Source organism: Balaenoptera acutorostrata, chromosome 9 (assembly GCF_949987535.1).
Source record: "Balaenoptera acutorostrata chromosome 9, mBalAcu1.1, whole genome shotgun sequence".
Classification (NCBI taxonomy): Eukaryota; Metazoa; Chordata; class Mammalia; order Artiodactyla; family Balaenopteridae; genus Balaenoptera; species Balaenoptera acutorostrata.
This window is the reverse complement of record NC_080072.1, coordinates 42,317,323-42,328,751: the sequence shown is the minus strand read 5'-3', so window position 1 is coordinate 42,328,751 and position 11,429 is coordinate 42,317,323. Positions and strand designations below refer to the sequence as shown.

At 46.7% G+C, this 11,429-nt stretch overlaps 1 protein-coding gene across 3 annotated transcripts; it reads left to right on the top strand.

Annotated features, from left to right (window-relative positions):
• Positions 1-1,588: 1,588 nt before the first annotated feature.
• CALCB (calcitonin related polypeptide beta) lies at positions 1,589-6,532 on the top strand. 3 transcript variants are annotated; one of them, XM_057553973.1, is made up of 5 exons: positions 1,599-1,760; positions 2,843-2,937; positions 3,202-3,345; positions 5,296-5,486; positions 6,019-6,532. In XM_057553973.1, exons 2-4 carry the CDS (start codon positions 2,852-2,854, stop codon positions 5,459-5,461), a joined length of 396 nt encoding a protein of 131 aa, XP_057409956.1. In that variant the 5' UTR covers positions 1,599-1,760; positions 2,843-2,851; the 3' UTR covers positions 5,462-5,486; positions 6,019-6,532. The 3 variants fall into 3 exon arrangements, with proteins under 3 accessions (XP_057409955.1, XP_057409956.1, XP_007174946.1); XM_007174884.2 differs by having other exon boundaries at positions 1,604-1,760; positions 6,086-6,529; XM_057553972.1 differs by lacking the exons at positions 5,296-5,486; positions 6,019-6,532 and adding an exon at positions 4,224-4,710 and having other exon boundaries at positions 1,589-1,760.
• The last annotated feature ends 4,897 nt before the right edge of the window (positions 6,533-11,429 follow it).

Here is an 11,429-nt window from a genome sequence, read left to right as displayed (position 1 = left end):
TGGAGTTTCGGTTGCCCAGGTGCTGGAGGGCGACCCGTCTTCGGCCCGCAAGAGGGGTTCTGCCACAGAAAATAAGACCCGGAGGGCCTAGACAGACGTCCGCTGAGCTCCCTTCTGACCTGCAGAAACGGTCGTCACCAGCTGCGGACATTCCTCCAGCCTCTGGCTTCGCTCCCTGCCCCGCACCCCTGGGCGAGGCTTCCGGAGAGGCTTCGCGAGCTCAGGAGGGCCCGGCGGGAGCCCTTGGGGTCGCAGCTACCACGTTCAGCAGGGCTAGCCTGAGGGCCTGAAGGTGGTTGCGCTCCTTCACTTATTCCGCACTGCCTCTGCCCCCCAGACACTCTACGCCCCTTCGGCCAGAGCTGGGATCTTCTCCCAGCGCCCTGGTGTCGCGGGCCCCCGCCGCGCGGACTCCAGACCCGGCTTTCCGTAAGGAAAAAGGGAAAGGCAGAGTCCGTGCGCGTGCCTGTGCTTGTGTCTATGTCCGTGCTTGGGGGACAGTGTGTACCCCTGTGCATATAAAACTTGGCTGTTTCCGAAAGCAGAAACTCGGGGGGCCGCTTTCGGATCTGGGCGAGGTCGGTATGGGTTGATAAGAGCTCCCTCCTTTGCGAACAGCTGGTGAGGGCGCGTCTGCTGCAGCGAGTGCTGGCGATCTGCGGAGTGTCTGTGTGTGAGTGCGAAAGGAGGGCGTGTGGCCGGGGTCCAGGTAGGTGAGCGCTGGACGTGCACCCTGCGGGAGGCGTGAGCGCGCTCACCCGCCGGCCTGTGGCTGCGAGTGGCGCGTGTGTGAAAGTCCAAAGGTTGCCCCGTTGGTAGGCGCTGACCCCGGACAGCTCTGCAATCAAGGGCTTCAGGGAAGTGGGGCTGGGGTGTAGGGCGAGACAGGTAGAAACCCGGACACAGGCGTCCTGGCCCAGCAGCTTGGAAAACAGAAGGCAGAGGCGCCAGACAGCTGTGTAAACCAACTCCAGCGCCGCAGCGCAGGATCCCCGGGTAGAGTGGGGGAGGCAGAACCCGCAGTCGAGAATTCGGGAGCACGAGAGGAATGCCTAGCCCTCTGCGCAGACAGTGCCACTCCTCTCTTTCACTCCTACCCGTCCCAGAGAAGCGAGAAGAAAGAGGCTAGGTTGCCAGACTGGCAGCAAACCAACTTTGCGGGGCCCTGGGCGCCAGGGCGCGGCTGAAGGAGAGGAGGGAGCGGAGGATATCCCAGATCACCCCAGGTGGTCCAGAGAGATCAGTTTTTCAAGGACCCTTTCCCCCCACCATCCCCTTCTTCCACCGTGGCCTATTTCATCTGAGATCCCTTCAGAATCTAAGGGACCGGGCCGGAGTCCCTACTGGCGTGGCTGGAGGGAGTGCAAGGCCGGAGTTCAGGCACAAAGAAAGGGAAACTCTGGCCCCTCACTGTCGGTGACACCAAACTCTACACAATTTGCTCCCACTTTCTGGACGTCGAAGGCTCTCCGCTCTCTCCGAGCCCTCCTGCTGCCCAAGCAATGACCTCATTGCGAGTGACAGTCAGAGCGGATGGTTCCCCTCCCTAGTGGACTGGTGTGCGGAGCGCGAGCAATGACGCAATCGGAGCTGGGTCGCTCCTGGCCACTTTGGATTGGCCGCGCGGGCTCGTGGGGACCTCCCCGCCCCCTATCGCTGGCATAAGAGCAGAGAGCTCCGCAGGGAAGACGCCCACAGCAGGCGTTTTGTCTATCCCGGTGGACCCGCAGCTCGCGCTCTCCTGAAACTCGAGTCGCCAGGTGAGAACTTCCCACTCTGCTCACTCTTAATTACCAGCCTCTGCATAGTTCATCTAATTTGCCCCATCTGCCTGCCTGCCTCTCTTTGCTTCTCACGGCCATCCCGGCCCACCTATAGCCAGGTGCTGCTAGCCGTCTGTCCCCTTGGAAGAAGGCAGGAGATTGGGGCTGTCAGCTCATTTTCTTCTAACCAGCTCCAGTGGAACCGCAAGCATCCCCAGGGCTTCGCCTGGGCGCTGGAAGCTCCGTGAGCCCAGCCCTAGTTTCTGAGCCTTCCTGGGTCTGCGGCCCCTGCATTTGTGCCGGTCCTTTGCGTGCAGGATTCTTCCCGAGTTTGGTCTGGGAGCGCCCTGAGCAGTCTGTGTCCCGAGGAGCGATCACGTTTGGTTCTCGGGACGGTTGAGCCCTGAAACTTCCTCTGAGGCGCCTCCAGCCTGCGAGCGTCCCTGGGGCACTGGCACGGACTTGGGGCAGTGCAGTTAGCCGGCCAGAACATTGAGCTGGCGCCCAGCACCTGCTGCTAAACTGCACTTCAGCAGAGGCTGGCTGTTCGGGCAGAGCCGAGAGACGCCAGTAACCGGCATGTTAAATTATCCCCAACCCAAACCCACAGACTGAGAGATTAGCGCTCCTTTCCAGTTTGCCCTTACTGCCTTCCTCTCCCAACTGTTGGTGGCGAAGTCCAGAGGAGGTGAAGGTGGTCCTAGACTTCTCAGTCCCTATGAAGACAGGCACAGTCTACAGCAAGGGTGGGCTCTCGCTTGGTTTCTGCATAGGGCAGAAGGTGTGGATTTATGTGCATGTGTGTGGCTTCTTCCTGGCTTTCCACGGGACAAAACCGGAACCCCCCGCCCTCACCCCAGGACACCTGTTTCTGCTGTACCATGCGATTCAGTGTAATGTATATTTTGAGATTCAAAGCAGCCCATCTGGCAAATGAACCTAACCGAGCCGTGGGGAGGTGGGGTAACCTGCCCGAATTCTCAAGGCAGTCGTGGCAGAGGCCGGACTGGAACTTGGGTCTGTGGGCTCCAGGCGGTGCTTGGTCTTGGTGCAGCGGTAATGTCATTCTCCCTTTACAGAGAAGCATCATGGGCTTCGGGAAGTCCTCCCCCTTCCTGGCTTTCAGCATCTTGGTCCTGTGCCAGGCAGGCAGTCTCCAGGCGACACCACTCAGGTGAGACAGCCTGAAGCCACGAGAGCGTTCCCCTTCCACTGCCCCTGGGATCAGGCAGTTCTGTGCCTCTGAAGTCACAGCAGTGGGAGACTCCCAGTGAATCAACACCCTCAGGTGTACACTGGCCTTGAGCCCTGTGGGCTGGCAGTCAGGAGAGCCACATCCTCAGGGAAAGCCGCGGAGACCAGGAAGCCTGGCTGCTTATCCTGGGAAGGAGGCAGGCAGGGGCTTAGAGTCTGTGTTGGGTTTGCTTCCTCTCTCCAGGTCTGCTTTGGAGACCCTCCCAGATCCCGGGGCACTCAGTGAGAAGGAAGGGCGCCTCCTGCTGGCTGCACTGGTGAAGGCCTATGTGCAGAGCAAGACCCATGAGCTGGAGCAGGAGCAGGAGCAGGAGACAGAGGGCTCCAGGTAAGGCTCCCCACCCAGCCCTGGCATATTCAGGAGGACGTACCCCAGAGAGGTAGGAAAGACCACATCTGGCCAAGAGTTCAGCAGATTGTCCCTGTTCGCCAGGACCTGGGACTCAGCCATTCTCAGCCTACATGGAAGACAGAGGTCCACATGCAGCTGGAGGGACTGTGGTTAGACACATTAAAAAGATCCATTCCTGAAAGCTGTTAGGAAATGAAATGGGGAGGTGTGGGATCACTTACTCTGGGAATTGGTCTTGTCCGACTGAGGAGAACACCCAGCCCTGGATGAGTTAGGACCGGTGAGTGTGAAGCCAGGGGATGGGCTGTTATAGCTCAGGATGTCTTAGAAATTTAACCTGTGTATGTTGTTCTCTCACACCTGCAAGGCACCTTCATTGCACATTTGCAAGGTGAAGCCAAAGGCCTTGCAGAGGGTGGGGTCAGGTAGAGCAGTGTCTGAGGTAGGTCCAGAGACTTTAGATGTGTAGAATCTGTGGAGATGTGCATGTTCTCACGGGGCCAGACACTGCTCCCCAGCCCCACCTCCCTGTGCACCCTGAGCTTGGAGCTCACACCAGCAGAGTCACGTGTTGCACCTGCATTCACCCTGAGAACCTCTCTGCAGAGCATGAAGGACTGAGCAGCATGTGGAATGCCAGAAAAGGTCACCCCTTCCCCTCACAGCCCTTCCCCACACTGCCCTGGCTCAGCGAACCTCTGAGTTCTCCTAATGGAGGATGCGTGAGTCACCCCCCTGCCTGCCCCTCTCGTCTCTCTGCTCCAGGTGCCCCCTCCTGGGTCTAACCTTCTGCATGACTGCCCTCAGGGGCAGCCCTGGTGCATGGTATTGTCTAGCATGTCTTTTCCCTGCAGCCTGGATGGCTCCAGAGCTAAGCGGTGCAGTAATCTGAGTACCTGTGTGCTGAGCGCGTACTGGAAGGACCTGAACAACTTTCATAGATTCTCTGGCATGGGCTTCGGGCCTGAAACACCTGGCAAGAAAAGTGACATAGCCAGCAGCTTGGAGAGGGACCGCTCCTCCCATTTTGGGGTGCCCCAAGATGCCAAGTGAACTCCTTCCTCTCCTTCCTGATTTCCTTTCTTGCTCCCATGGATGAAGTTAATGCATGCAGATTTTACCTGGATTGCTCTTCAAGCTGGTATTGGTAGCTTTGCTTATGACAGAGAATGCTGGGGACCTCAGGATGGAAAGAAAGAGAGCAGGACTCACAGACAAGGTTAGAGATAAGAGAGTGAGGGAAGCTTCTGAGATCCCAGAGAATGTCATGGCAGAGCCGTCCAATTCCTGCTTCATCCCTCATGCCTCATCATTGATGAATAAACCTATTTTCTAAAAGGATTTGCACTTTGGTGGTCATTATTCTGGTCCCTGTCCCAGACCTGAGAGTGCCCAGGGCCTGTGCTTGAAAGTAGCCCTAGCCTTACGGTAGTAGGATGCAGGGCTTGGTGAGGGTCTCTGTGAACCAGCTCCAGCAATGAGAACAGGTGTGCTGAGGAGCAGGTAAGCACTTCTGGGGGAGGATGCTGCAAACCGTGTGCTCTGAGCCTCTTCCAGGTAAGACTTCAGGGAATTTTCATTTTTCTGTGGAAAGTGGTTTTGTTGGTGCTCGTGGCTAGGGTATGACCTCTATATGCTCCTTACATGTTGGGGTGGGTGTATCTAAGGGGTGATAAGTATAGGGTTTTAGCACTTGCCACATGGCTTAGAACTGGATTTTTCTGTGAGAATCTTTGGGCAGGGCTTCTAGCAAAGGCCTCCAGGCCATTTCCCCTAACAGCTTTGATAATTGCATTTAGGAGAAACACTTATTCTTAAGTGGTGTGTCAAAGAGCTACAATTCTCTTTATGAAGGCCTTATGGGGTAGGCTCCTGCCCCAGCCTCTCACTGACAGGCCTTCTCTTTTTCTCCATCCTGCAAATCAGCATCACTGCCCAGAAGAGGTCCTGCAACACTGCCACCTGTGTGACCCATCGGCTGGCAGGCTTGCTGAGCAGATCTGGGGGTGTGGTGAAGAGCAACTTCGTGCCCACCAATGTGGGGTCTGAAGCCTTTGGCCGGCGCCGGCGCCGCAGGGACATTCAGGCCTGAGCAGTGAAATGACTCCGGGAAGAAGGTGATTGCCTTGTACTGTCAGATGGGAGGGGAAGGGATTTGGAGGTTAGGACCCACATTTTGAAACCCACTGGACCTGGCTGCAGATCCCTTCTCTCCAATTACATTATTCTTCTTGAGTTAGTGAGTTCCTTCTACAACTCAGCTTGAAATCAGAGCGCTAGGACAGGCTGCAGAGATGCAGTGTCATCTTTCTGAGAAGAGAGAAAAAAAAAACCAACTTGCTGTATTTAGAAAGGTAGGGCCTTGCAAATCTTAGCCTGGGCCACTTGTCATTAATGAACCCAGTTTCAGAAAGCCCTCAACTCTTGATCAGTATTCACAGATTCAGACCAGAGGGCTATAATCATAATACTACTGCTAATATTAATAGTGACCATTGAATGGTTTGCTCATCATTTGCCTTCAAAGCTTGCTTACATCTCATATCCATAATTTATAAATAGTGTTCAGTTGAAGAAGCACTTCTATAAATTTGTGTTCTTTCAGTAATAATTGTGATTATTTTCTTCTTGTCCTTCTGATTCTCCTAGTTCTCTTTCTTCTTCTTTTCCCCTTCCTCCTCCTCTTCTTTTTTATTTTATTTCTTTTTCATCTCAGGTTACCATGAAGCTGAACTCACCACTTCTATTAACTTCCGTTGACAACAACTTGGTGAGGAGGCCCCAAGGAAGATATACATGTTTGCATCCTAATAGATATTGAGAAAAAGCACCTTTGTCACTTGAAAGGAATGAAACTGAATGCAAAATAAGCTAATTCCATATTTCTTGTGCATCTTTTTTATATTTGATTCTATGTGCAGTAAATGTGATGGCATCTCTCATTAGCTTATCTGGTAGCAAATTGGTTCTTTGAAAGCTGTCCTGTTGACCATGGCAGCTCTGCCAAATCTTAGGGGGACATTAAATCACTGCCTCTATGGCCTCTGGGGACACATGGTAATGGTGATGCTATGCTTTATTGTCTAAGAACATGATTGTATAATTTGTTTAAGGAAATGTCAATATTGTGCCATTTGTGAACTTCATTAAGATTAAAAACATATTTTGGATACACTTGTTTCAAGACCCTATTGGTTCATTTCAAATTGTCTTCCTATTTGATAACAATAATAATAATAATAGACATATCTTGAGGGATGACTATGGGCCAGATGATGTTCTAAGGTAGTGCTTTATACCTATTAATTCAGTTACTCTTCAGGACAACTCCACAGGGCTAGACCCCATTATCATTTCCACTTTACATGTGGGGAAACAGAGGCACGGAGAACTGAAGTCCAAGGTCATACAAATAGACAGTGGCAAACACAGGTGCTGATTTCCAGAGCTTACAGTTGAAACCACTACAGTGTATGCTTTTCAACAATGGCTCCTGATGTTTTCCATAGACCTGTGAGCCATTCTTTGACCTAGCTGCCTCACACGGTAGACCCTCAGATTTTTGAAGACAAATGGAAAATTTAAAACATACAAACAACCTAGTCTTTATATAATAAAATGAATCCCTTCTACCCATTACTTGGTGCTATAGGCTGCATGTTTGTGTCCCTCCCCAAATTTATATGTTGAAACCTAACTCCCAAAGTTAGGAAGTGGGGCCTTGGGGAGGTGATTATGTCACAAGGTTAGTCCCCTCATGAACAGGATTAGTGCCCTTATAAGGGAGGCCTGAGGGAACTCCCTTTCTCCTTCTACATATAAATTTACAATGAGAAATTTGCTGTGAATGAGGAAGTGGTACCCCACCAGATATTGAATCTGCAGGTACCCTGGTCTTGGACTTCCCAGCCTCCAGAACTGTAAGAACTAAATATTTGTTGTTTATAAGCCACCCAGTTTGCGGTATTTTGTTACGGTAGCCTGAATGGACTAAGACATTTGGCTTCAACAAGGATCAATTTGCGGCCAATGTTATTACATCTATGAGCCATCTACTTCCCCCAGACCTCCCCTACCACCCAATATATCCATAAATATTTCCCCTTGTATCTCCAAATGGGAAGGACTTTTAAATATAACCAAAATTCCATTTAACAATTAAATAGTTCAAATCCCTCAATTACCTTATATATTAGATATATGATATCACATATATAAATCTTATATAAATTATATATTATGTATATAAATATATAAATATAAATCAGGGCTTAAATTAGGTCTTCACTTTGCTGCTGGTTGATGTGTTTTAAGGCACTTCCCATCTAGAGGTTTCACCTCTACCTTTTTTTTCCCTCCTGCAATTTATCTGTTGGAGAGACTAAGTTATTTGTCTAATGGTGTTTCCCATATTCTGAATTTTGATGACTACACCCTTGTGGTGAGGTTTAACATGCTCCTTTATCAATTGTATTTCTTGTGAGTGAGAGTGGGAAAGGGGAAAGAAAAGTGGAAGATGAGGTCAGAGATGTAATCAGGAAGACAGATCATGTAGGACTTTGTAGGGCACAGGAAAGACCCAGGCTTTCTATCAGTCAATTTCTAGTCCATAGAACAGAAACCACATCAGTGATTTTAACAGAAAGTATGCTCTAAGACGTTGACTAAGTAGGCAATAGAGTACTGAAAAGGCAAAAGAAAACAAGAAATAGTACAGAGATTAAAACCAAAGGAAGCAGCTACCATCCACAGGGCTGGGAAAATGAGGGGAAGTGGTGGGGGAATTAGAATCTAGGAACTTAAAGAAGAATTCTCAGACCATTGAGAAGGGAGGTCATCTGATGCTGGTATTGAAGCACCAGCATCCATCGAAGCAACAGCAGCACGCATTGAAGGGGTGCAACAAGACTGTTCTATGAGTGTAGAAAAGCACACAAAATTGCAAACAGGAACCAACTTCCCTGGCAGAATAAAGAAACTGGGGGTGATGCTGACAGAGACAGAAATCAAAATAAGAAGGAGCAAGCTTCTTCTTCATGCCTTCTTGTCTCCTTTGAGAACCTCCAATTGGCAGGGATCCACCTGACAAAGAAAAATGTGGTTTGCAGAGTTCCAGCCTCAGAATCTCTTTATAAGCATATATTTTTACATTTTTATAGAGAAAAGCCATTTTTTTTGGCACACAGTTCAATGGGTTTTGACAGTACATTTGAGTCATGTAATCACCATCACAATAAAGGCACAAGACAGTTTCATCACTCCTCAGAAGTCTCCCATTTCTCCTTTGCAGTCAGTTGCCCCCTCAGTCTTTAAACCCTGATAACAACTGTATAGTTTTTAAAAATATTTATCTTTTAAAATTGATATATAATTAACATATGACATTGTATTAGTTTTAGGTGTCCAATGTAATGATTTGATATATGCATATATTGTGAAATGATCACCACAGTAAGTTCATCCATCACTACACACAGTTACAATGTTTTTTCTTGTGATGAGAACTTTAAGATTTACTCTCTTAGCAACTTTCAGATAGATAATAGAGTAGTGTTAACTATAGTCACCATGCTGTGCATTACATCCCCAGGACTTCTTTATCTTATAACTGGAAGTTTGTACTTCTTGACTGCCTTTACCCATTTGCAGCTCCCTACCCTCACCTCTGGCAACCACAAATCTGTTCTCTGTTTCTATGAGTTCGTTTTTTCTTTTTTCATACATAAGTGATATACAGTATTTGTCTTTCTCTGTCTGACTTATTTCACTTAGCATAATGCCCTCAAGGTCCATCCATGCTGTAAGAAATGGCAGGATTTCCATTTTTTAACGGTGAATAACATTCCATTATATATAAAACTCTCTATATACACCAATGTCTATATATCCATATCTATATCTACCCATATATCACATTTTATCTAGTCATCCGTCAATGCACACTTAGGTTGTTTCCATGTGCTGCTATGAACATGAGGGTGCAGATATCTTTCCAAGACAACGATTTCGTTTCCTTCAGATAAATACCCAGGAATGGAATTGCTAGATCATATAGTAGTTTTATTTTAATTTTTTGAGGAAACTCCACACTATTTTCCATAGTGGCTGCACCAATTTACATTCCCACCAACAATGCACAAGTGTTGCCTTTTTTCCACATCCTTGCCGACGTTTGTTATTTCTTGTCTTTTTCATAATAGCCATTCTAACAGGTGTGAGGTGATATGTCATCGTGGTTTTGATTTACATTTCCCTGATGATTAGTGATGTTGAACACCTTTTCATGTACCTGTTGGCCATTTGTATGTCTTCTTTGGAAAACATCTAATCAAATTCTTCTGCCTTTTCCAGAATGTCATATACATGGAATCAATATGTAACTTTGTCTGAATTTTCTTTTACTTAACCTAATGCATTTGAGATTTATCCATATTGTTGCATGTATATAGTTTGTTTCTTTTTATTGTTGAGCAGTATTACATTGCAGGGATGTACTACAGTTTGTTAATCCATTTATCCATTGAAGGACTCCTGGGTTGTTTCCAGTTTTTGGCATTTATGAATAGAGCTGCTATAAATTTTGTGTATAGATTTTTGTGTGAAGATAAGTGTAGTGGGCCAAACTGGGGCCCCCAAGAAGATATGCCCATGTCTTCAACCCTGGAAACTGTGACTGTTACCTTATCTGGAAAAAGGATCTTTGCTGATGTAATTAAATTAGGATCTTAAAATGAGCTCATCCTGGATTATCCAAGTCAGTCTTAAATCCAATGATGTGTTCTTATAAGAGATACACAAAGAAGAAGATACACAGAAGAGAAGATGATGTGAATACAGAGGTAGGGAGAGTCATAAACCGAGGAAGCCAAATCAGCCAGCAGCTCTCAGAAGCTAGAAGAGGCATGGAGTGGATTCTCCTGCAGGGTCTCTGGAGGGAGTGCATCTCTCTGTCACCTAGATTTTGGAATGAGAGAATAAATTTCTGTTGTTTGAAGCCACTGAGTTTGTGGTAATTTGTTATGGCATCCCTGGGAAACTAATACAATACATTCCATTTCTTTTGGGTAAATACCTTGGAGTGGGATTGGTGAGTCGTTTGGCAAGTGTCTATATTTTTTTCCTTAAGAAGTCTTTTATTTTTGCAATTACCTTCTAATCTTTGTCCATATACATTTACATTCTTGATAATTACTACCGAATAGTTTACACATGGTATTGTGTATTTTGCTTGTTACTGCATTCAGTATGATAAACATAATTGTATTGCTTAAGTAAAGTAAGAAAAACTAATTTCAGAAACTTTGAAAAACCAATATATGAAAAAAGATTTCAATAAGCTTAATTCAACCACTGTGATTTGTTTTTATTGTCTTCCTTTTATATGCATATTTTACATAGTTCTAAACTATATATTATGTTATATTTTTAAATAAAAACTTTTTTTAAGAGCAGTTTTAGGTTTGCAAAAAGTTGAGAGGAAGGGACAGAGATTTTCCTATACTCTCTGCCCTCACACACGCACAGCTTCCCTCATTATCAACATCATTCACCAGAACAATATATATATATATATATATATATATATATATATATATATATATATATAATATATATATATATATATATATATATTTTTTTTTAACCAAGGATGAACCTACACTGACACATGACAATCACCCAAAGTCCATAATATACCTTAGAGTTCACTCTTGGTATTGCACATTCTATGGATTTGGGCAAAAGTATAATGATATATATCCATCATTATAATAGCATGTGGAGTATTTCACTGCTCTAAAAATCTTTTGTGCTCTGCCTGTTCAATACTCCCCATGACTCCCCTGGCAAACACTGGTTTCGCCTTTACCAGAGTGTCACATAGTTGGAATCATACAATACGCGGCCTTTTGAGATTGGCTTCTTTCCCTTTGTAACATGCACTTACGTTTCCTCCATGTCTTTTCATGGCTTGGTAGCTCATTTCTTTTTAGCACTGAATGGTATTCCATTGTCTGAATGTACCACAGTTTATCCATTCATCTACTGAAGGACATGTTGTT

Coding starts and splice junctions, on each gene's coding strand:
- CALCB (XM_057553972.1), top strand. CDS start 2,852: ATGGGCTTCGGGAAGTCCTCCCCCTTCCTGGCTTTCAGCATCTTGGTC. Junction 2,938..3,201: donor CTCCAGGCGACACCACTCAG/GTGAGACAGCCT, acceptor TCCTCTCTCCAG/GTCTGCTTTGGAGACCCTCC. Junction 3,346..4,223: donor CAGGAGACAGAGGGCTCCAG/GTAAGGCTCCCC, acceptor TTTTCCCTGCAG/CCTGGATGGCTCCAGAGCTA.